The sequence below is a fragment of the Oncorhynchus nerka genome, linkage group LG7 (genome assembly GCF_034236695.1).
Source record: "Oncorhynchus nerka isolate Pitt River linkage group LG7, Oner_Uvic_2.0, whole genome shotgun sequence".
Taxonomy (NCBI): domain Eukaryota; kingdom Metazoa; phylum Chordata; class Actinopteri; order Salmoniformes; family Salmonidae; genus Oncorhynchus; species Oncorhynchus nerka.
Window position 1 is genome coordinate 39,347,671 of NC_088402.1, and position 24,463 is coordinate 39,372,133.

Here is a 24,463-nt window from a genome sequence, read left to right on the forward strand (position 1 = left end):
CTTAACAGGCTAAACTCAACTTATATACATTTGTATTATACCTACAAATAGGGTTTTTTCAATTGTAAATAGAATGTATAGTCTGCCCAAGGTGCAGTGTTTTTATACAATGATTTCTATAGTTCTTATTGATCCTGTTGCTCAAGTGTTTGTGTTTGTATCTTTATTCTCTCTCTCTCTCTCTCTCTCTCTCTCTCTCTCTCTCTCTCTCTCTCTCTGTGTGTGTGTGTGTGTGTGTGTGTGTGTGTGTGTGTGTGTGTGTGTGTGTGTGTGTGTGTGTGTGTGTGTGTGTGTGGGTGTTTGTGTATGTGTGTGTGTGTGTGTGGATATGACGTAGGAAAATACCTTTGGGTTTGGCTGGGTATGAGGGTATGTACGTGAGCGTCTGTGTGAGTATGCAAGTGTGTGTATGGGTGCAAGTGTCATATCGATAGGTTAATAGCCCCGGTGTCAGATTCAGTAACTCCCTGATTAGTTGCTAGTTCACTAATCCACACACAAGTGAGGAGTTATTGGCCTCACCATTGATTTTTGCACCACAAGTAATGCCAGGAAAAGCTGGGGGTCGGGGAGGCTGTGCAACTATTGATCGACCTCAAATAAACCCTGCACGCCCCTCTCACCTATCCCGCAGCACCTCTCTCTTCTTTCCTGATTGGATACTATTAGATACCATGGTGGAAAGCCAGAACACAATTGGTCAGCCATAGGATTTGGGGTGTAATAATTGTATTGTATTAGTTGGACGAATTGATTGACAGGTGGACTTACATAATCACACGTGAACGAGTGACCCTTCATTTGGCCATCTGATGGACCGTTGCGCCAACTGGCCATGCTGACCAACCAACACGCAGACAGAAGCACGTTATCCACACAGTGACCATAAATGAAAGGAGTGAATGACCACCATTTTGGTTATTTTTCTCTGAAAATCACCTTGAGCAGCAGTATAGTGTTTCTTTGTTTTCCTGTTCGTTTGAAAGCCAAACAACTGCCATATATTGTGAAATATTTAGAGTAAATTCCTACTCTTACGTCTAAAAGATGTGTCTTTTATTGACAGTTTCCTCGTTTCTCTCACATGGATCTTTCTCTTCTTCTCTGCATCACTCTATTCCCCGCTCCTTCGTTCCTCGCTCAACACGTCCTTCCTCTCTCCTTTCACTCTCACCGATTCCCCACAGTACTCTCCTCTTATCTCTCCCCCTCCGTCTCTCTCTGTCTTTGTCTTCCCCCCCCCCCTCTCTCTCTCCCTCCGTCGTGTAAGCAAGAGAGAGGTTGTTAAACATTTTTCTTCTCTCTTAATTGTTTTGACTTGTGCCATTGGCATCCTGATTAGGGTGCATTGATTTCCCCGTGCTAAGTGCATTGATTTCTACATTTCTTATTGATCCCGGTTCTAAATCTACCCACACACACAGTCTCAGTGCACGTGGCCACAGCACAGAGTGAATGAGAGATGGAGGGGGAGCGAGAGCGAGAGGGGGAAAGAGGACAAAACAGAGGGAGTACAAGAGACAGAGGAGAAAGGTTAGAGAGTAGTTGATCCTATTAGTACAGTGGAATAAAAAATAACGTGTCCGTGTTTAAAGTAAATGAATGTTACCAAATTCGAGAATGTTGAACGAGGCAAGAGTGGATACGAGAGAACGATTTCAGGGGAAAATAACTTGACACGGCTTGGTTTTAGTCCGTCATGCTATGGGGGTTTCTGGTCATGTTAAGTTGGATGTCTTCTTTGTTATGATATGGTCAATGGTATCGAGAATGTGTGTAATAGAGAGCCACTGTGCTGCTGGTGAACTAGTGCACACACACACACACACACACACACACACACACACACACACACACACACAGACACACACACACACACACACACACAGACACACACAGACACAGACACACACACACACACAGACACACAGACACACACACACACACAGACACACACACACACACACACACACACACACACACACACACAGACACACACACACAGACACACACACACAGACACAGACACACACACACACACACACAGACACACACAGACACAGACACACACACACACAGACACACAGACACACACACACACACAGACACACACACACACACAGACACACAGACACACACACACACACACAAACACACACACCCATAGCCACGGTCTCCCACCAGATTGGGCAGTAGTGGCTCTTATCCCCTGAGCGTAGCTAAGGCTCACATACCCCCACCCACCATGGCTGTGATGGAGGGAGGGGGGATCTACTCCCTGTGCAGGCCAGTCTGCACGGGTCGGATAGCCGGATAGCCTCCTCCATGTCATTGCATTAAATGGAGCCTTGATGCTGCGTTAGCACTAAGCTAAGCTATTTGGAAACCCAGCTCACAGGGCTAGACATAGGCTCCGGCAGCATAAAGACTCCACCCGATGTGGCAATGGAAAGTCCCTTTACATGTCTTCAATCCATTACACCCCAGTACAAGGATGAAATAGGATGCAGAATATGTGTGAAATGTAGACAGTGGAAAGAAAACAGGCTCAATAGGAATAAGAATGTGTGTGACTGTGAAATACGGATGTGTTCAGATAATGTATGAAATGTACAGCACTTGGAGGATAAGAAGAGTCGGAGGCTATGTGTGAAATGAATTCCCGAGTCAAAGCCCACATTTGGTACATGTTCTTACTTTGCCACGTATTCCATGGGATCAGCTGAGCTTGTAAACTGTAAGTATTGATGCTGATGTGCTCATGGCATTGCTGCGGCAATGATCATCTTATTTGTGCCGTATTGACTGCTAACGTTTTACGGCCATCTTTATCTGTCTCCCGCCGGTGTAAGTATAATAATGGACATGTCGGGTGACTATTGGCAGGGGCCGGATGGGCTATTGACAATGTGTCAGCATTGATCATTTAGTCAAGCTGCAAGGAGAGAGAGAGAGAGAGAGAGAGAGAGAGAGAGAGAGAGAGAGATGGTAGATCAAATGTCAAAAGGACAGATAATAAGGAAATTACAAGAGCTTGAGAGAGTGATAATTGAATTGTATTAAATAGAAAGTGTGTGTGTGTGTATGTGTGTGTGTGTGTGTCAGGGACAGTGGAGCTCTGTTTCTCTGTATTAGGGGCTTGTTAGAGCGGCGAATGAGGTGGTGATATAATTGTAAGCTGGTATTGATTGGGGGCGCCTTGTTATTGACGAGAGAGAATTTAATTCAACCAACTCGTTTGTCAACATGACATTGCCATTTAACAATGAACTTTATCTCGCTCGCTCGCAAGCACGCACGCACGCACGCACACACACACACACTCACGCACACACACACGCACGCACGCACACACACACACACACGCACACACACACACACACACACACACGCACACACACACACACACACGCACACACACACACACACACTCACACTCACACACACACACACACACACACACACACGCACACACACGCACATTATCATTACATTCTCACAAGACTAACAATCTATACAAATGCAAAATGTATATAAAATTGCTGCAAAAAGACCAGCATGTTTTAACTGTGCCAAAATATGGATTCACAGATTTTTAGGATAAACAATAGTTTATTATAATTTCAATAATAATACGTATCATTGCTTATTGGGATTCAGTGTCATACTGTCATCTTGATTTGATTTCAAAGAAATACATTATGGAGAAGAAGAGTCAAATGATGATGATGGGCTACACATGCCTAGGTGTTCACCTTCCAATAACTTTTTACAATAACATGGAATGTCTGTGTTTACCAAGCTCTTTCTTTAGTGATGTGAAAACGATCCACCGCAAAAGCAACCGGTTTCTCTGCAAGCCGTGCAGCAACCAGCGTTAGTGAACGTGCGCCAGCTAGCCAGCTCTGGGATTGTGTGAAAGAAGCGCTGAAGGCTGAAGGCAGGCAATATAGTCCCCTACACTACAGTAGCCTGTGTGTATGTCTGCCCGTCATTGGTTCAACCTACTTTTGTTCCCGATGATGTTGACTCTGTTGACGTGATATGCACGTATGCCAGTATTACCGGAATTCAAATGAACCACTTTCAGGCCAACGTGGTCTCAGAGCATATCGGATTATTCTGTAAGTACATCTGAGGCACTTCATTTAGTATGATAGGTTATTGTTGCGTAAGTATTAACCCATCATATTATATGTTACAAATTACTTTTGATTTTGTCTAAAGCAACCTTCCATCTTATATAACCATACCAAACATAACATATCATACTACACTGAACAAAAATATAAATGCAACATGCAACAATTTACAAGATTTTACTGATTTACAGTTCATATAATAAAATCTGTCAATTGAAATGAATGAATGAATTATGATCTATGGATTTCACATGACTGGGAATACAGATATGCATCTGTTGGTCACAGATACTTTTTTTTTTAAAGGTAGGGGTGTGGATCAGAAAACCAGTCAGTATCTGGTGTGACCACCATATGCCTCATGCTGTGCAACACATCTCCTTTGCATAGAGTTGACCAGGCTGGTGATTGTGGCCTGTGGCATGTTGTCCCACTTCTCTTCAATGGCTGTGCGAAGTTGCTGGATATTTGCGGGAACTGTCGTACACGTCGATCCAGAGCATACCAAACATGCACAACGGGTGACATGTCAGGTGAGTATGCAGGCCATGGAAGAACTGGGCCATTTTCAGCTTCCGGGAATTGTGTACAGATCCTTGCCACATGGTGCAGTGCATTATCATGCTGAAACACGAGGTGATGGAGGCGGACCAATGGCACGACAATGGGCCTCAGGATCTCGTCACTGTATCTCTGTGCATTCAAATTGCCATCGATACAATACAATAGTGTTCGTTGTCCGTAGCTTATGCAGTCCTGCCCATACCATAGCCTCACCAGCCACCATGGGTTCACAACTCTGTTCACGACGCTTCATTTGAGTGTCTCGGATTTGTGTTTACTATGTTAAGTGTAGTCTATGAGACCAGTCTGTTCAGGCCTGTGTGTGTGGGATGTTCTCTATTATGTGCTCCAATGTTTGTTTGCCTTGCTCATTGTGTGAGTGTGTGTACTCGCGGTGCGTGAGTGCGTAATTGTGTGCGGGTACTGTTTGTGTAGCCTATGTTTGCCCATTTTTTCATTGTGTGCTCATGTGTGATCATGGTCAGGAGATCAACACGGTGGCAAACCGCATGCTTGTTATAAAATGGTTATAAAATGAAAGGAAGCCTGTGATGATGGGTCTACCACTATCTTCTTCTCCTCTCCTTCTAATCCACACACCTTCCTTCCTCAGTCGCGCAAAACACACTATATTCTACAATAAATAATTGCTTTTGTCTGGAAGGAGTTTGGGGGGGGGGGGGGCCCGTGCCCTCTCCTGCGAGGGGGGTTCCTGAAGGACAACTAGTCGCTTCTCTTTTTTTCTGTCCCCCTCTCTCGTTCGTTGGACATGCGGATGGATGTCATCTGTCAAATGGAGAGGGGCGTAAGCGGGGGGAGAGGGAGAGACCGGGGACAATAAACCTCACCGCACCATTGTGGTGTCTATGCGAAGCTGAAATCAAAAGCACGTCCAGAACAGATTCCAGTCTCCATTGTTAGAATAGACTTGGTAACCGATATGTTGAACAATATTAATGATGTTTTATCCACAACTGAGGTGATATTTATTTTATGACTTTTTTCACCCTCCAGTTTGGTTATTGGCATTGTCAATGCCTCTGGCTTTTTATGACATAGGCCCATAATTTATCGATAACTCATTAACAACACACACAGATGCAGTGAGAGGCAGAGGTATAGAGAGAGAGAGATCAGGCTCAGCGCTTTCGATTTTCCCATATTGACTGCGATGTTTAGCGTATAGATTTTTCTATTTAAAAAATCTATGTCGGCAATAATCTTGAGTGTAAGTGCGCGGCACAGATTGTGGCTTTATAACTGACAGCACAAAATGTATCGGCGGAGGGATGGGAGGGGGCGTGGGTGTAGGTGTAGGAATGGATGACTATCCTAAAATGTGCACATGCTAGGCTACAGCTGTAGAAGCTCACAAACGGACCAAAACACCTGCAGTTAAGGGCTTTTTACGCACACAACACAATGATGTCCAAATGCCCCCAATACACCAATTTAGTATCTATATAACTAGCTCAATTACTCATACCATAAGACTACTGTATTACTACGCTGGCAATGCTGCCTATGACCTTGCAATGCATAGATTTAGCCAAGGTAAATGTAGAGGGAGCGATGCGAAAAATCACCTGCACAAAAATACACCAAACACCAACACTGAATACGTGTCTATTGTGTAAACCAATCGATTAGGAGACCACCACGATTATTGGCATCGTTGTGAATTAAGTTTAATCAAGAGATCAATGCAGAGTATAGGTCATTTTGTATGGGATTAGTAAGAAAAGGGGAGAGAGCAGGGGTGGAAGGAAGCGGGGGGAGGAAAAGAAAGAGGGGGAGAAAGGGGGTGGGGGACTGTAGGCTATACGGCGGGTGCTCTCTCGCCTCAATGTTGCGAGCAGCGTTGTCAGAGCGCTTTCAGACTGGAGGGAGTCGGACCGAACGAACTGGGGTTCCCAAATAACGGGAACATAGAGACAGACACACAGACGGATGGCGGGACAGAGCCAAAGAAAAGATACCGCATAACGGGTACCGTGTTTATGTTTATCGTTTATCTTTCATTTAGTAAAAAAAAAGAAAGCTGGTTTATTTATTTATCTTTTGTTTATCGATTGATTGCGTTTTAATGACCGGCCTGTGACAGAGAGGGGGAGGAGCGAAAACCAGAGGCGTCCCTGTGTAGCCTTACTTATTATTTGATTATTTAAATGTTTCAAATAATTGAATTGTATATTTTATCATAATGCTTCTTGTGTGCATGTATTCGTGAGCTGACCATAGCCATTTCTGCTTATAACCAAATATAGAGAACCAAAAATAACAACATAACACCAGCAGCTGCTAACCTTTTCTGATCCGACCATACACCTGCTACAACAGACAGCGAGAAAGAATAGTTTTTCATCGAAGTAAAACTGGAGAGATATTTATTTACAAGTGTAAACCAAAGCAAAACCGATCGAGGTAAAAAAAAAAAAAAAGCCACAGTGACGGGAAGAGTCGCACACCTGTCGTGATAAGCAAAACATATGGGAATACCTTCAAGAATATATAAAAAAGAATATTCCATACAGTTCATATCTAGGCTATTTTGTAGCCACATACAGGCCTAACTTTTACCAATGAGAGAATACCAGCGTTAGAGAGTTACTCAATGTCTATTAATTCTGTTAATGACTCATATCAACATAAGCCTATTTTACATAGCTGGCGTTGTGTATCCCGTATCCCGACTATCCGTCTGTGTGTTAGTCTCAAGTGAGCACCGTTCACTGAACTACTAAGGGACCATATATCCACATCGATATGACATAGATAGAGGCACAAAACCAAAAATGTGAACGTAGCATAGGCTAGACACAAACTCAACCAAATATTCTTACTACCAAACATATTTTGAAACGTCTACCTGGAAAGCATACGAAGAAAGGCAACAAAGAAGAGAAGACAAGCGCAATTCGAAGAAAACTGCAAATAAAAACCAAGAACGACAGCGGATCATGTTTGTTCCCTTGCCGGTGCCGTTCGTCTTTCAGAGAACTGCTTCCGACTTCAGCGCCTGGCGTCTCAAGTCCCCGCTGGCTCTACGCTCCAGCTCCGGTAAGACCTTTACTTATCCCGCCATAGCTGTTTCATTGGCCATGCTCCTCTACATTTCACATACATGAAAAAAAACTTAGTCAGTCAGCTAATACCTGTCCACTGCACTGGCAAGTCCTTAGACCACCTCTTGATTTCTCAAAAAGGATGAGAACATTTAGCTTGAATTGTTTATAGACACAGGTTACATTTCTCTCCGAGTCGAATTTTCCCCCAAAAGACATTAGAATATTTGTATAAAAATCCAAAAGTGTAAAAAAAAAACATCTTATCCCCAAAATGTTGTCAAGAAAATATGGTTCATTATTTACATCCTTTAAACATTTGCCTATGTGCTGTATTCCATGCTGTTCCCAGACCGTTTTCTCTCCTCACTTCCATCCCCATCTGTCTTCTCCGCTCCGTCTGCCTCTGTCTATGCACCCGTCTCTCCCGCTTTCGTCTCATGGACGGTTAAGGGAATATTCATGGTAATTTATCGACCCAGCGGAGATCGATCCCGGGGCCGCGGAAAAAAAGAGGGATAGAGAGTGAGAAACCTTGCGACAAGGCTGGGAGTGGGGAATGGAAAAGATTGAACGAATTACAGGCCATTCTACTTTTGTCATATTCTCAGTCAAAGTGTTGATGCGTAAAGTTGATAGGCCTGGTCAGGTTAGGTAATTATCAATGAATTAAATGAGAAATGATTGGTGACTGTAGTATTGCAACAACCTGTGGAGTTTATGAACTATCTTGTCTTTTACGATCTTTGTCACTTTTTGGTGGAGGTGGTTTTTATCTAACAACGAGGAGAGAGGGAAGGGGGCGGGAAGATGATGCTGTCCCTGTCTCCATCCAAGTGGAAAATTCAAATGACAGATGGGGCCGAATATATGCTCCTCTCCAGGCCTGTGATGATAATGCAGGCTATCTACTTAACTACATGTCACATTACATTACATTACATTTAAGTCATTTAGCAGACGCTCTTATCCAGAGCGACTTACAGGAGAAGAACGGTTGACATTTTTAATGAGCGCTGGTTGTGGTAGCCATGCAGGAGGACGTCTTGACAGGGCACGTATGCCCCTTGCTTTTGTTGTGACAGAGAGGGGTGGGAAGAGGGGACAACCGTTATAGGTGGGTGACTGAATGAAATGAAGGTAAAGTATAGGTTACGAGTGAATGATAATGAACACATTTTGGAAAATGTTTAAAATGGGATAAACAAAGTATAACATTCGTGATGTAGTTGAGGATTAACTAAAGTAAAGTCAGTTTACACCTTTTTATTTTGTGAAAAGGGGTTATCCACTTATAATCCTAGATAATAATTTATTTGCATACGGGTTTACCCACCTATTTACCCCTAATGTTCAAGGTTGACCCACCTACATCCCTGGGTAACACACCTACATCCCAGGGTAACACACCTATATCCCAGGGTAACACACCTACTAGCTTATGCCAGTATAGAGGTGTGAGTGAGAAGCCTATAAAGTGAACATACTCCCATATGCAGGCTTGAATAGAAGGGTATAAGTCAATACTGGCATGATACATCAATGGTAGAAAAGTGAATATACCCCCTTCTTTTCTTCTCTCCTTTCATTCCTCCATGTCCCTTGAGGAATTGGGTAACAACATAAAGACACAGATGGTCGGTCAGCCAATAAAGAGCATCTAACATAGAAGTATCTCTCTCTCTCTCTCTCTCTCTCTCTCTCTCTCTCTCTCTCTCTCTCTCTCTCTCTCTCTCTCTCTCTCTCTCTCTCTCTCATTCTGTCTGTCTTTCTTGTGTTCCCTTTGGGCCCGGGTGGGTTTTCAATTGGATTTTCCTGGTGTTTTGGTCTGGCCCATAAGCCTGTTTAGCTAAGTCTGTTACCCACACTTCCCCTTCTGATCTAAGGTCCAGAGGATGGACAGAGAGAGAGAGAGGGGGCTGCTGGGGGGTTCAATCCCAGCATGCTTAGAGGGAGAGAGAGATAGAGGCTAAAGTGAGGGTGTTAAGGAGGGAAAGAACGAGAGAAGGAGGGAGAGAGAGAGAGAGAGAGAGAGAGAGAGAGAGTACAAACAGCATACGTTAGCAAAGATGGGCTATTGGGCTACCAAGTGGATCTAAGCTAGGAGCTTATGTGTTAGGTTGACCATGGTGTTGTGGCAAACCCACTAACCCCATGAAGGGGTTTTTCCGGCCACCATTTTGATGGCGGTTTGTAAAATTACCTTGGATTTTTTTGTCTGGATGTGCATGGCCAGTCAGCAAACACGGCATTAGGCTAAATGGGATTGGCTCAAGGGTTCAGACATGGTTTGAGATGCATTTGGAAATGGTTTTCAGGGTCCGTTTCCAAGTTGAGAAAAGAAGGTGAAGTATAGTATTAGAGGTATATCTGCAGTATTAATAGTAGAAGCAAGTAATACCATATTAATAGTAATAACATATGTTGTTACCTCCATAGAAAGGTGAGGGAAACGTATGTTACTGAAGCCCCGTTGAAATGGATGGTTTCGTCAGGAATAAGTCTGCAAAACGTTTCTTTACTCAGGTACTTGAGTGTATTGGGACCTGCCATTAACCCCGTTAGCGCCTTAGGCTTTGACATTGGTCGCAGCCAGAACAAATCATTTCAAAAAGATATCTTTTATTTGGCTTTAAAATCTCCAGAGTTCTTTTTGCACATAAAAAGCTATCAAATTCAGAGTGAGTCGGCACTCTGTCTGGTGAGGGACTGTGAATGTTTGTAGCTGTGTTGGTACTTGCGGTCATGCTACCAAGTATACTGCATGTTTTGACTATCCAGGCAAAACGTAAGAGTTTTTATTTCTCCAGATTCAGATTCCTCATTGTATTTTAACACAACCAAAGGTTGGTATTTACTTTCTTTACAGCATGGCAAGATTACTCTGATAAAGTGCTCAACAACGACATACTAGACAAAAATCTATGGACTACCCACTGGGCACTGACATCATTTCAACGTCTATTCCACATTAGTTCAACGTTTCAATGGCAGCGGTACAGTATCTAACAGGCAGTTTTCTGGCCCAGCTCCCTAACCACTCCACCACCACACACTGTTGCCTCCATGCTGCTTGATAACTGCCTCCAGCCCACACCCCAACTCCTCACCTCTCTCTGCCCAGGATGAGGCTGTGTACCTGGGCTTGGTGAGGGGAGTGAGGTGGGGGGTAGATGGGTGAAGGCTTGGAGGCCTGGATTAATTGGCTAGCAGTTATGTGTGTGTGTGTGTGTGTGTGTGTGTGTGTGGGTGTGTGTGTGTGTGTGTGTGTGTGTGTGTGTGTGTGTGTGTGTGTGTGTGTGTGTGTGTGTGTGTGTGTGTGTGTGTGACAGCTCAGGTCTGCGAGAGAGGGCGGACAGGTTGTATACTCGATAATTGCACATTGAGGTCAATTATAGATCTGTGTATGTATCTTATCTGAACCAGTATGAATTCACAGGTACATACTGTCAGAGTGGTTTCAACCTCGCTCTGATATTGATCAGGTTTCATTGAATACTCTCCGCCTGTGTGTCTAGTGTGTGTGTATGTGTGTGCAGTATGTACGTAGCGTGTGTTTGTGAGGGAATGTGTGTGTGTGAGTGTGTGTATAGATCGGATTTAAGGGGGAGCGTTAGCGAGTCCCAGTGCTAACATGATTGCGAATGACAATATGTCCACCAAGGTTTGTTAGGGACATAATGAGGAATCAATAGACACAACAGAGGTGTCAATACAACATGCTTTATTGCATTAAGCCACCTCTCCCATCCCTGCCCCTAACACCGACCCACTCTATCTGCCTCTCTCTGCCTCTCTCTGCCTCTCTCTGCCTCTATCTGCCTCTCTCTGCCTCTATCTGCCTCTCTCTGCCTCTCTCTGCCTCTATCTGCCTCTCTCTGCCTCTCTCGCTCCCTTCTCTCTTGGACACTTAAACACAGCCGCTTCTTTTTTTGGTCCGCCGATAATGAACTCATTGCAGACCACTGATGTAGCCGAGCTGTAGCGATGAGAACTATAAATGGTCCTCTCGAATAGAACTAAATATGGAGGGCAGATTTCGGCTCGGCCTCACCGCCCGCCTGCTCCCTAGCTCGCCACCTACTGCCCATGTTACCATGGAGACATCCATAGGCCATTAGACACATATAGTTATACAGGTAAACACTTTCTCTCTTCTCTCTCTCTGTCCTCCACTCAGCTTACCTTTGGAGCCTTGATGGTCACAAAGACCATTAGGAGCCAAATTGGCCGTATTCAGGACATAATGCTCTATTTGACTGGCCTGAGTGAGTGTGTGTATTGGTGTGTGTGTGTATGCATGCCCTTGTACATCTTTGTGTGTCTCTGTATGTGTCTGTGCGTGTGTCTTTGTACATCTTTGCGCGCGCACGAGTGTGTGTGGAATCTTTGTGAGCGTGTGAGTGTGCATGTGCCAGTGTCCATCGCACATCACCCAAATGATGACTCCAAGCACAGCAGGGCCTCCTTTTCCAATGCACAAACCTCTCAGTGCTCAATGGGCAGTGTCTGCACACCCCTGGAATGGAACTCATTCTCAACCCCTAATCGAATGCACTTATAGCCACGGGCCCCTTTTCTCAAATGAACAAACAAATAGCGTACAAGCAGGCACGTCGTAGGGGGAGCAAGCCATGTCTATACATACAGCTCCTACTACATTCCCCACTTCCTCCCACAATACATTACCTTGGCCCTGCAATAGCACACGGAGATGAATAGCCTATAGCGAGCTAGCCCCGCCTGCTACGCCAGTAGTGGAAAGCCTGCAGGCTTCTCTGCTGATTAGCTGCTGATCTGGGGTCAAGGTTAGCCACCTCTTAATTAAGCAGAATAATTTGATTTCACACTGTACAGCAACATAACACAGGGAGCAAGGGGAGGAAAGGAGCGGCGGCGCTTTGGCCTTTTGTGACACACGCCAGGCTGTTATCCCATCCCCTCTTTTGTGTGCTTCTCAATGAGGCCTGGTATGAAACGAGGGAAAAGAAGGGGAAAGCGCACTGGAGAAAAAAGGACCCGCTCTTTTGATTTCGGGGGGGCTTATCATAACGAGGAAGAATGTGTGACTTTTTTTCTATTTTAGTAAGATAGTAGCGCCGGGCTAAAGCCCCTTGCTGTTGAATGTAACTTTAGTCGGGGTGAGATTAAAGGGAAAGAGAACGATGCACATTGTGTGTGTGTGTGTGTGTGTGTGTGTGTGTGTGTGTGTGTGCGTTTGTGTGTGTGCAATGTAATCCCACTCTCCTACACACATAGAGATGTGTTGGCAACAACAAGCCATGTAGTTGGATTAACTAGACACCAGAAACGTGTCCTTTGTGTGGCCATTTCACATGTGTGTGTGTGTGTGTGTGTGTGTGTGTGCCTTGGCAGGCATAATGTTGTGGCTGTTGATACATTTAAGCAATAAAGGGGGATAATACAACTTGGTCCTGTTTGGTTGAATTCTGCCCCCCTCTCCCATCTCCCTCAACTGGTTGTAGGCTAGTGCAGTTTTGCGAGAGATTTAGCCCCCCAATTTAATTTAGCGGATGGGAGTTATGATAATGAAAGGATGAGATGGGAGGTGTGTGTGTGTGTGTGTGTGGGGGGGGGTTCCCTTATATACCTCAGGGACACTCTGTCCTTCCTCCCTTCTTCCTCCCTCCTGCCGTTGTGAGTGCAAGGGGTGACTGCCAGGGGTTTGAGTGAAAAATGTAATATCATGCACCCACAAATGTGTGCGTGCAGCAGACAGAAGTAACGTGACAACAATGGAGCAGCTCGGGGTCCGGCTTTTAATATATCTGAGTGCTCGGGCGCTTCAACCCCCACCTGCCCCCTATCCACCCCCCCCCCCTTCTCAAATACATACATGCACTTTACACACACTCAAACATTTGCATTCACACATTCAGTATGTATGTATGTACGTACACAGGGATTTATTAACATTGGGTTGAACCAAAGTGCCTGCAGGCTATAGACAAGAGTACAGACACACAGATGGTACAGATTCACCAAACCCAAGTGTATGAATAATCAGATACCAGTACACATCTCCATGGACCACTGAGGAGTTTTAAACCCTGCTGTGTGTGCTCAAAATAGACACACATTACAAGGGTATCCCCCCCTTTAACATTTGCCTATCAGAGGGGGAGAATATATTTTTATTTTCCATGCTCACCTCCTTATCACCGTCTCCCTCTGTTCTTTTTCATCCTCTCATTTTGTTCCAGGAGAGGAGTGCTCCGTCCTAAACTGAAATTAATCTGTTGTAGTACACCCCCCCCCCCTCCTCCTCCTCTCCCCTACCCCCCAGCTCAATCTCATTCTCTCTTTGCACTATGGGGAGAATTGAAGTCGTCACTTTAACCTCTCCATATTGGATGTGAATCTGTTAGCCAGCCTCACTCTCGCAGCAACACTCCCCTGCCCTAATCCACACACACACATATACATACACGTTCACACACACACACACACACACACACACACACACACACACACACACACACACACACACACACACACACACACACACACACACACACACACACACACACACACACACACAGAGAGACAGACAGACAGACAGACAGACAGACAGACAGACAGACAGACAGACAGACAGACAGACAGACAGACACATTTGACACACCGACAAACCGTCAATCAAACACATTATTATGAATCTGTGTGCCTCACCAATGCAGCAGCAAAACGTTTTAAAAGCTGCATCGTGTTGAAGGCCCCTAGCATGGAGATATTAGCATGGAGATATTAGCATGGAGATATTAGCATGGAGATATTTAGAGGCCCTTTTTCCTCCACACTTCTTTTTGTTGTTGCCTATTTGGTATTTGGGCTGTGTCCTTTGTTGAACCTAGCCCTTATTAAGAGGAGTGTATTGAATGGCGAGGAGCCTGCATTACATAAAGAAGCGGGAGAGAGCTACTTCTCCCTAATGGCACCCCTCAGGGATTTAGGAGTGCAAGCCTGCACACATAGTGCTGAGGTAGGACAGGTGAAGCTGAATCCTCCCCCACCATTCATCCACTGTATGAATATGGTAAATCCAGTCCGCTCAGTGGCATAATTCTGTATAGAAAATGGGTCCTAGTATACCGGTATTCCTAAGGGGGATTTCCGAAGGAGAATCTGATATGTAGGCTAGCTCTCCCTTCTCCTTTTTTTTCTGGGGGCTTTTGAAAGCCTAGCTCCCTCCGATCCAGCTATCTATCTATCTATCTATCTATCTATCTATCTATCTATCTATCTATCTATCTATCTATCTATCTATCTATCTATCTATCTATCTATCTATCTGTCTGTCTGTCTGTCTGTCTGTCTGTCTGTCTGTCTGTCTGTCTGTCTGTCTGTCTGTCTGTCTGTCTAGGTGTTGCACACAGAATGGAACACAGAGCCGAGCACTCCAAAAGCTAAGGCTGATGTTGGATGGCCCAGTGTTCACCTACTACCCAGAAGTGCTATCTTCTTCAGTCCATGCATGGCTTTCTGTCAGCCGTCGTTCCCCCTCCCTACGCCTCTGTGTAGATAGCTAGCTGTAGCAAGGTACGTTTAGCCGCTTGGCCCTAAGGCAGTAAATGATCTGTGATGAACCATGTGTGGTTGTGTAGCTCCGAGGTTTTTACGACCCATCCTTGTAAAGGCCAAAGACTGCGGTCAGCCTTGATTTTAAAGAGATATTTTGCATTCTCAACATATCCGCTGGAATTAGATTTGAGTATCAAATTATTGACCACTCACACTTTACATTTTATAGGTGGGTCTATTTGAAAATGTCTCCCTACAATATATAATGAGTCTATATACATGATATATCTGAATTCATATTTGATTGTGCTATACATGCTAAATGTTTAATGGAGAAATCAATTGTGTCCATATAGATGTCCCCTAAATATGCTTCAATACCCACCCACTTCACCATGTTAAATATGCACAAATGTCAGCATTTAAATGCAGCTATGCTAAAATATTAATGCCAATATCCTCAAATGTTATGTGCCTCATTTATGTGAGCTGAGGTGTGAGTATGTGTTCGGATGAAATGGGCTTTTACCAGCCCCCCTCTTGGAGCACAATCCGTGGCCCTTACCCCTCTGCTCTCCTTTGTCTCGCCGTGAGGTGTGCAAGGGGGGGGGGGGGTTGACCCCTGACCTTTATCCTTCCTCACTGCCCTCCCTCTGTTGTTCCCCCTTCTGCTAATTCATATGCAGCCGGCCCATCAACCCCATTCTATTCTTCTCTTTCATCTGTCCATGGCCTGGCCTATCTGTTGTGTCACGTCTCAAGTTCAAGGCCCGGAGCTCTGGGGTAGCTGAGCCAGACTGGCCATGACATTAAGTGGATTACCTGGTTACTCTGTATATTAAAGACCCTGACAAAGATATTTAGACAGTGGGGTTAAAAGCTGTGATCTTTGTGTAAGGGGGCCTTGAAATTCCATTTTTGTTATTTACATTTTAGTAGACACTCGTATCCAGAGCGACTTGCAGGAGCAATTCGGTGTTAAGTACCTTGCTCAAGGGCACATCGTCAGATTTGTTTCACCTAGTCTCCTCGGCGATTCGAGCCAGCGACCTTTCACTTAATGGACCAAAGGGGCTTAACCTCTAGGCTACCTGCCTCCCCTAAAATGAAATAAAAATGTACTAGATGTTGAAAATGCTTTCTGAACAGATGGATCAGATATGATCCAGATCGGTTGGATTCCCACTCAGGCTGTTTTGTCTGTCTTGGGATACAATTCTCAGTCAAATGGTTAGTTTGGTCATTTCTTTATTAGATTTGACAATGTTTTGCATGCAAGCTCATACAAGCTCATACAAACTCATACAAGCTCATACAAGCTCATACAAGCTCATACAAACTCACACAAGCTCATACAAGCTCATACAAGCTCATTCAAGCTCATACAAACTCATACAAGCGCTTGTGCACACACACACTCGTGTACATGCATGCGTACACAAACGCACACACGCCCGCACACACACGCATCACGCACACCCCATTGCCAACGCAAGTGCTTCTATGAAAGGTAGCTCTCATTGTCATTGAACATAACGTGAGGCCCAAACATAAAAACCAATCTGAGGAAACGCCTCTATTGTGGAACCACACCGTTATACCCACGCAGGGAGAATAAGTCCAAGGAAATGGCCATTGGTTAAAAGCTTCACATTGTGTAAAACCACATTGTGCATTCTTTGCAGACATTTCAGCTGCACAACTCCCAAGGATGCCCGTCTGAATGCACTGCGGGAAGCAATTTGTGGCCCCTCCGAGCGTCAGCGAATGACTGTGTTCATGGCATTCCTGGTCATAATGGAGCGCTGAGCGCCATTTTCTTTTAGAAGCGACATAATTGAATGATTATTAAGGTAACCTCGAGGTTGTGCTCCTGCTGTATGACGGTCCGTGTTCAAGAGCTTCCATTCGTGGTGGAAGTATTGCACCGTATCCTACAAATCCCACAAAGCCTGGTGTCCACAACGTCTCGGGCCGACAATACGACTGTATTTTATATATATATATTTATTACACATCTTTTAGATGCTTTATTGTGAATTACTAAAGGGGGGTGATAGACTACAGTAGAGAGAGAAGGTGTAAGCGGGGATCAAACTCCCACCACTGGGTTGCATGAAACGACTAGAAAGACTGTGTGCTGAAATTACTAGATAGACAGGGCGCTGAAATGACTAGAGAGACAGGGTGCTGAAATGACTAGATAGACAGGGCGCTGAAATTACTAGAGAGACAGGGTGCTGAAATGACTAGATAGACAGGGCGCTGAAATGACTAGAGAGACAGGGTGCTGAAATGACTAGAGAGACAGGGTGCTGAAATGACTAGATAGACAGGGTGCTGAAATGACTAGAGAGACAGGGTGCTGAAATTACTAGAGAGACAGGGTGCTGAAATGACTAGAGAGACAGGGTGCTGAAATGACTAGATAGACAGGGTGCTGAAATGACAAGATAGACAGGGTGCTGAAATGACTAGAAAGACAGGGTGCTGAAATGACTAGATAGACAGGGTGCTGAAATTACTAGAGAGACAGGGTGCTGAAATTACTAGATAGACAGGGTGCTGAAATGACTAGAAAGACTGTGTGCTGAAATGACTAGAGAGACAGGGTGCTGAAATTACTCGTGACAGGGTACTGAAATGACTAGAGAGACAGGGTGCTGAAATTACTCGTGACAGGGTACTGAATCAAATCAAATCAAATCACATTTACTTATATAGCCCTTCTTACCTCAGCTGATATATCAAAGTGCTGTACAGAAACCCAGCCTAAAACCCCAAACAGCAATCAATGCAGGTGTAGAAGCATGGTGGCTAGGAAAAACTCCCTAGAAAGGCCAAAACATAGGAAGAAACCCAGAGAGGAGCCAGGCTATGTGGGGTGGCCAGTCCTCTTCTGGCTGTGCCGGGTGGAGATTATAACAGAACATGGCCAAGATGTTCAAATGTTCATAAATGACCAGCATGGTCAAATAATAGTAATCACAGTGAACAGGTCAGGGTTCCATAGCTGCAGGCAGAACAGTTGAAACTGGAGCAGCAGCACGGCAAGGTGGACTGGGGACAACAAGGAGTCATCATGCCAGGTAGTCCTGAGGCATGGTCCTAGGTCTCAGGTCCCCCGAGAGAGAGAAAGAAAGAAAGAAAGAGAGAATTAGAGAGAGCATGCTTAAATTCACACAGGACACCGGATAAGACAGGAGAAATACTTCAGATATAACAGACTAACCCTAGCCCTCCGACACATAAACTACTGCAGCATAAATACTGGAGGCTGAGACAGGAGGGGTCAGGAGACACTGTGGCCCCATCCGATGATACCCCCGGACAGGGCCAAACAGGCAGGATTTAACCCCACCCACTTTGCCAAAGCACAGCCCCCACACCACTAGAGGGATATCTTCAACCACCAACCTACCATCCTGAGACAAGGCCGAGTATAGCCCACAAAGATCTTTGCCACAGTACTGAAATGATTAGAGAGACATGGTGCTGATATAACTAGATAGACAGGGTTCTGAAATGACTAGAGAAACAGGGTGCTGAAATGACTAGATAGACAGGGTGCTGAAATGACTAGAGAAACAGGGTGCTGAAATGACTAGAGAGACAGGGTGCTGAAATGACTAGATAGACAAGGTGCAGAAATGACTAGAGAGACAGGGTGCTGAAATGACTAGAGAGACAGGGTGCTGAAATGACTAGATAGACAAGCTGCTGAAATGACTAGAGAGACAGGGTGCTGAAATGACTAGAGAGACAGGGTGCTGAAATTACTAGATAGACAGGGTGCTGAAATGACTAGAGAGACAGGGTGCTGAAATGATTAGAGAGACAGGGTGCTGAAATGACTAGAGAGACAGGGTGCTGAAATGACTAGATAGACAGGGTGCTGAAATGACTAGAGAGATGGGGTGCTGAAATTACTAGATAGACAGGGTATTGAAATGACTAGATATACAGGATATTGAAATTACTAGATAGACAGGGTGCTGAAATGACTAGAGAGACTGTGCTGAAATTACCAGAGAGGCAGGGTGCTGAAATGACTAGAGATACAGGGTGCTGAAATGACCAGAGAGACAGGGTGCTGAAATGACTAGATAGACAAGGTGCTGAAATGGCTAGAGAGACAAGGTGCTGAAATGACTAGAGAGACAAGGTGCTGAAATGACTAGATAGACAGGGTGCTGAAATGACGAGATAGACAGGGTGCTGAAATGACTCGAGAGACAGGGTGCTGAAATGACTAGATAGACAGGGTGCTGAAATGACTCGAGAGACAGGGTGCTGAAATGACTAGATAGACAGGGTGCTGAAATGACTGTAATAGACTAATAGTCTTTCACTAAGACTAATAGTATGCAGTTTGCCTTTACTCTTCCATCTTATCACTATATATTTATTGACTACAGAGAATGAGGTTTTTCACATGCATGTACATAATTATTATCATACATTTTCCGTAGACAAATTGTACATTTGTTTGAATTGATTTCTACTGTAGGTTAATTAACAAATGATTGGGCAAATAATGATTGTGGCAGTAAATGTCAAAGGGAGTAATACATTCATAAAGTTTTGTATGATATGTTTATATTTGGATACACCACTTCGCTCCTTACAAGAAAACATTACTAATGAACCCAATGTTTTTGAAGTAGATTTATTTAATAGAATTTGGGTTCTGCATCCAATAAACTCAATCAAAAGAGAGCTTTCTTATTTGGCACTGAAATGCCATTTCTCTTGCACACACTGTAGTTAACAGGGGGTGTAGATAGGAGACCAGGCTAGGAAATGAGAAATGACCCAACCTCATACCCCCAACCCCCCCCAAACACCCCCCTCTCCAACACTCCTCTCCTTTATCCTTCCCCCAGGAAAGAAAGAGAGAAGTAGAGAGGGGAGAGAAGAGAGAGGTGGAGGGATGGGTCGGATGAGGGGGGACAGACAGAAGGCATTAAAATTCATAGCCTTTTTTATTTTCTGTGCTGAAAATCAATACTGTCTACTATGGATGAGGTGAACAGTGGACAACAGTGGTTGCGGGCCAGGGAGGGAGGGAGAGAAGGGTGGAGGGAGGGGGGAGGGTGGGGTCGTCAATATTACCAGTGACACAGCCACTGCAGGCCAAGGTAAAAATAGGGCTGGACAATGGTGGGGGAGGGAGACCAAGGGTTCATTAAGTCTGACCAACAGTGTTGGATGCACAGCGGGCCCTATTGTCCAAGCATCAGGGGACCCACACACACACCAAAATAGCACCCACACACACTGGAACAAAATCCAGCCACCCTCCATTGGAACCCGCAACCCTGACAGAGGAGCGCAAATATGCATTCCTTGCTGTACTGTAGTGGTGGTAGTGGTGAGCTAGAGGGAAGATCTCCGCTGCGTATATATATATATATATATAGGATGAGGATCGGTGGTTACTATGGCGATAGGTGTGAGCTAGGGCCAGTGGTTTTGAGGCGTAAACCGTCATAAATAATGGAGGGAGCCGATCCACATTGAAATGCAACGGGTGCACCTCTGGCATGTTGGGTAATATTGGCTTTTTTGAAAATGTATTTTTCATAAGGATCGTCTCTGCACACACACGTGTGTTTTGCATTTACATACGTTTGCATTCGAAATTTCCTCAACAAGTCAACTAGAGTAGATAAGGGTTTATTAAGTTCAGTCACTCATGAATTGGATCCCAAAGCAACTGGAAGGGCATATACATAATATTTAGAAAATGTAAAATATTTACTCGTTGGAACATTTCATACAAAAGCTGGAAAATATATATATATTTTATATCTTTCTTTTTTTCTTTAATGATTAACTTACAGTAACAGTATTTATACATTTTGAATCAATAATTGATCATTATTTAGATATTTTTGCCCATGTGGTGGTGTGTTCTGGGTTGGGTTCATGTATAGCCCCTCTCTCTTCACACTCAGGTGCCAACATCAACTGAAGAAATGAACCGGATATTCAGTCAGAATATGGATGAGCCAGCTAACTCAATATGACCGTGTGTGTGTGTGTGTGTGTGTGTGTGTGTGTGTGTGTGTGTGTGAGAGAGAGAGAGTTGTTGTGCGTACACTTTTTGAACATCGTAAGAGAGGAATATTTGATTGAAGGTTGGACGTATGAATTTCTAGGACACTTGGGAGTTGGAGCGAGTGTAATGCCATATAGTATGTATGTGATGGGACTGCAAGTGTGCATGTGGTGCGCAGCTGTGTGTTCACCACATTGGGAGGACGGTATCCACAGCTAGATAATGTCAATAGCAGAGTAGGGTCCACATACGTCCCTGAGAATGCAGAGTGCACTAAGCCAATAAGTAGACGTCCAATCCACGCAGGTGCAGGATGCATGTCGGTGAATGGGGGGGGGACCGTTTGAAGTGGAAATGTGTCTGGTTGGCAGCGGGCCAAGGCATCACTAAAGCCAACTGAAGTTTGAGAGCCATTTAAGGTCCATTTCTCTCAGGCCCTACAGCACTTCCCTGGACCCGCTGTGACACACCTCCCAATTAGAACCATGGAGGTGGTACAGCACGGCCTGTCTTAACACTATACTGCAGGGGATGGCTCTGTGTGTGTGTGTGTGTGTGTGTGTGTGTGTGTGTGTGTGTGTGGGTGTGAATGCAAGTCATGAATTGCGTGGATGGAACTGTCTCGTTATGCAAAATAATATGTGTGTGTTAATCTGTAGTTTACGAGAACAAGCACATCACACACCCCACACACTCATGAGGTTTCTATGTGTCTTTTAATTTCATCCTCGATAACACCCCCACAAGCCCCCCACCCCACACACACACACACACACACACACACACTCTTACAACTTGCTCTCAGGCCCGTCTGTTCCCTTAGTGACTGCCAGAGGAGGAGACTTGTGATTTCAGGCATGCATAACTATACACCTGTAGTTACTGCCACTTCATCCCTACCAACCTGTATCCCTCTGCTTCGGTGCTCAGCCTCCTTTCCATCTTACAGTAGTCCGTCTCATAACCACATAACCCCGAACATCAACTCAGCACAAAATAATTGTTTTCTGAGTGCTAAATATTTTTAAGTGTAAAGAGGATTCATTTTGGTCACGTACTCCATTATCAATGTGTTTATTCCTATTTATTTTACTACGATAGTGTTTGTTTTGCACTTCATTTCCAGGGTCCTCAGTAGGCATTTCACTGCATATTGGTAGGAAGATCATCCCACCTCTTAGCAGACAGGACTCCGTTCATTCCAGCTTCATCTTTACTACGATAACAACGGATACGTTGTCAGAGCATTATGGGTACTGTAGTACATCAGCTTGACCCCTCACCCTGGGCCGTTGCCATGTTCTTTTTCTCTTACTACCCGAAAAAAAGACCTCAATGTGTTAAGTTCACTGCTTTCTGATTCGCTGTGTTGGGATGGGTCTTGTATATTTACCATCAACAGGGGTGGAGTCGAGGAGTGGAAATAGGACAACATTATTCGTGTTGGATCAGCTTTACAAACTCTGACACTGTTTCCCCCGGTGCCCTCCCCTCTTTTGCTCCCATTTCAACTTTTTCTCAGTCTGCCGCCACAACTGTTGCGCCTCAAACTCTCAACCTTCCCTGTTTCCGACTCCCCTGTCCTGTCTCTCTCTCTCTCCTCTCCCCCTCTCTCTCCTCTCTCCCTCCCTCCCCCTCTCTCTCTCTCCTCTCTCCCTCCCTCCCTCCCCTCCTCTCTCTCTCTCCTCTCTCTCCCTCCCCCTCTCTCTATTGATCTAGTCATAGTTTTCTGTCTTCACTGTGCTGGCTGGCTGGCTTTAATCAATACAGATAATTGTCTGCTTTCTCCCGATGCCAAACAGTCTGTGTTTTTTCTCAATGAATCCAGGTCTTTCCCTCCGCACACCCCTCCCTCCCCTCCCTTCGCCTGGGAATCCCTCCATTAATGACAGGAGATAACCTGCTTTCCTTACCGATTTTCTCTCCCCTCCCCCCGGCTCCCTCGTTCATTGATCGGCGTGAGATATTGCCCCGTGTGCCCCTTCTACGAATGTAAACACAACGAACACGTGGCTTTTGTGAGAACAAACACACACGTGGACACACACACACACACACCCATGACGCGGCCCCGGCCGTTACTCTGCCCCCCGGCAAGCCTAGAACATGTTAATAGACTACGTGACTGCTTTGGTACGTGTCAATGGACTCTGCCGTGATTCGCATGTGTACTGTTGACTTTTCTTTCATCGGACTTGGCTCGGCATTGTGCCCTTCGATAAACGTTTGCCTGTCAGTCACACACATATACACATACAAGTTGCATTACAATTCAATATTATCTTATATTTTTTAAGTCCTAAAAAATAAGATCGAATTGATGTACTCTTTGCTCACATTGACAAAGGCAAGACACGTGCTGTGTTGCAAGTCCAACTAAATGTGCATAATACACCGACTAGCGTGGGCCCAATCATGCACTAGAAGGATTACCTAGCTGGCTTTATACAGTAGGGGCAAGGCCACACTGTAATTACATGGTTTCTACACAAAGCGCCTCAAATCATGTCAAAAGAGCTAGACTCCACACTGGGCAGTGATGTGATCCAGCACGCCACGTACAAAACCCTGAAACCAATAGCATGCAACGGGCGTCTGTACAGAATGTGAAAGGCTATGGACATTCCAAACATACATTAGGTATGGCATGCAAGACCAAAATATACATAGCGAGAGCACATATGAACGCACAAAGTGGAAAATGTGACAAATGTACGCGCCAACCTATTAGCATATTTGGTTTGAATAGGCCTATAGAAATGTCATATGGAACTACAACTATGCAGCTATATCCACAAATGCATGAATGGAAAAGAACTACCTCAGGGAACATTATAGAGTGGAATCTATTTACGTACTGTAGATATGTCTGTACACGCATTCTTGCAGGTTGTACTTCCTGTACACAATTTCAAATCCAAAGCCTATCCTGTTCTCTCTCCCCCAGCTGTTATGATCTCTGCTTCTTCTCACTCCGCTCAACAACTTGAGTGCGACAGAGAAACAGAGAGACCCGATGGAGAACGACTGCGGCCATTTTGTTTCTCTTGTTTTGCCGCCTTGCGATGTGAACGGAACCCTGATCC

The 24,463-nt window shown here is 44.8% G+C and overlaps 1 protein-coding gene across 1 annotated transcript in view; it reads left to right on the forward strand.

Moving 5' to 3' along the window:
• Positions 1–7,536: 7,536 nt before the first annotated feature.
• Positions 7,537–24,463, forward strand: part of LOC115132577 (POU domain, class 2, transcription factor 2-like) — a 50,379-nt gene continuing 33,452 nt past the window's right edge. Inside the window, exon 1 of the mRNA XM_065020043.1 lies at positions 7,537–7,766. Coding sequence (XP_064876115.1) covers positions 7,667–7,766 — 100 coding nt within the window. The 5' untranslated portion in view covers positions 7,537–7,666. The remainder of the gene's footprint in view (positions 7,767–24,463) is intronic.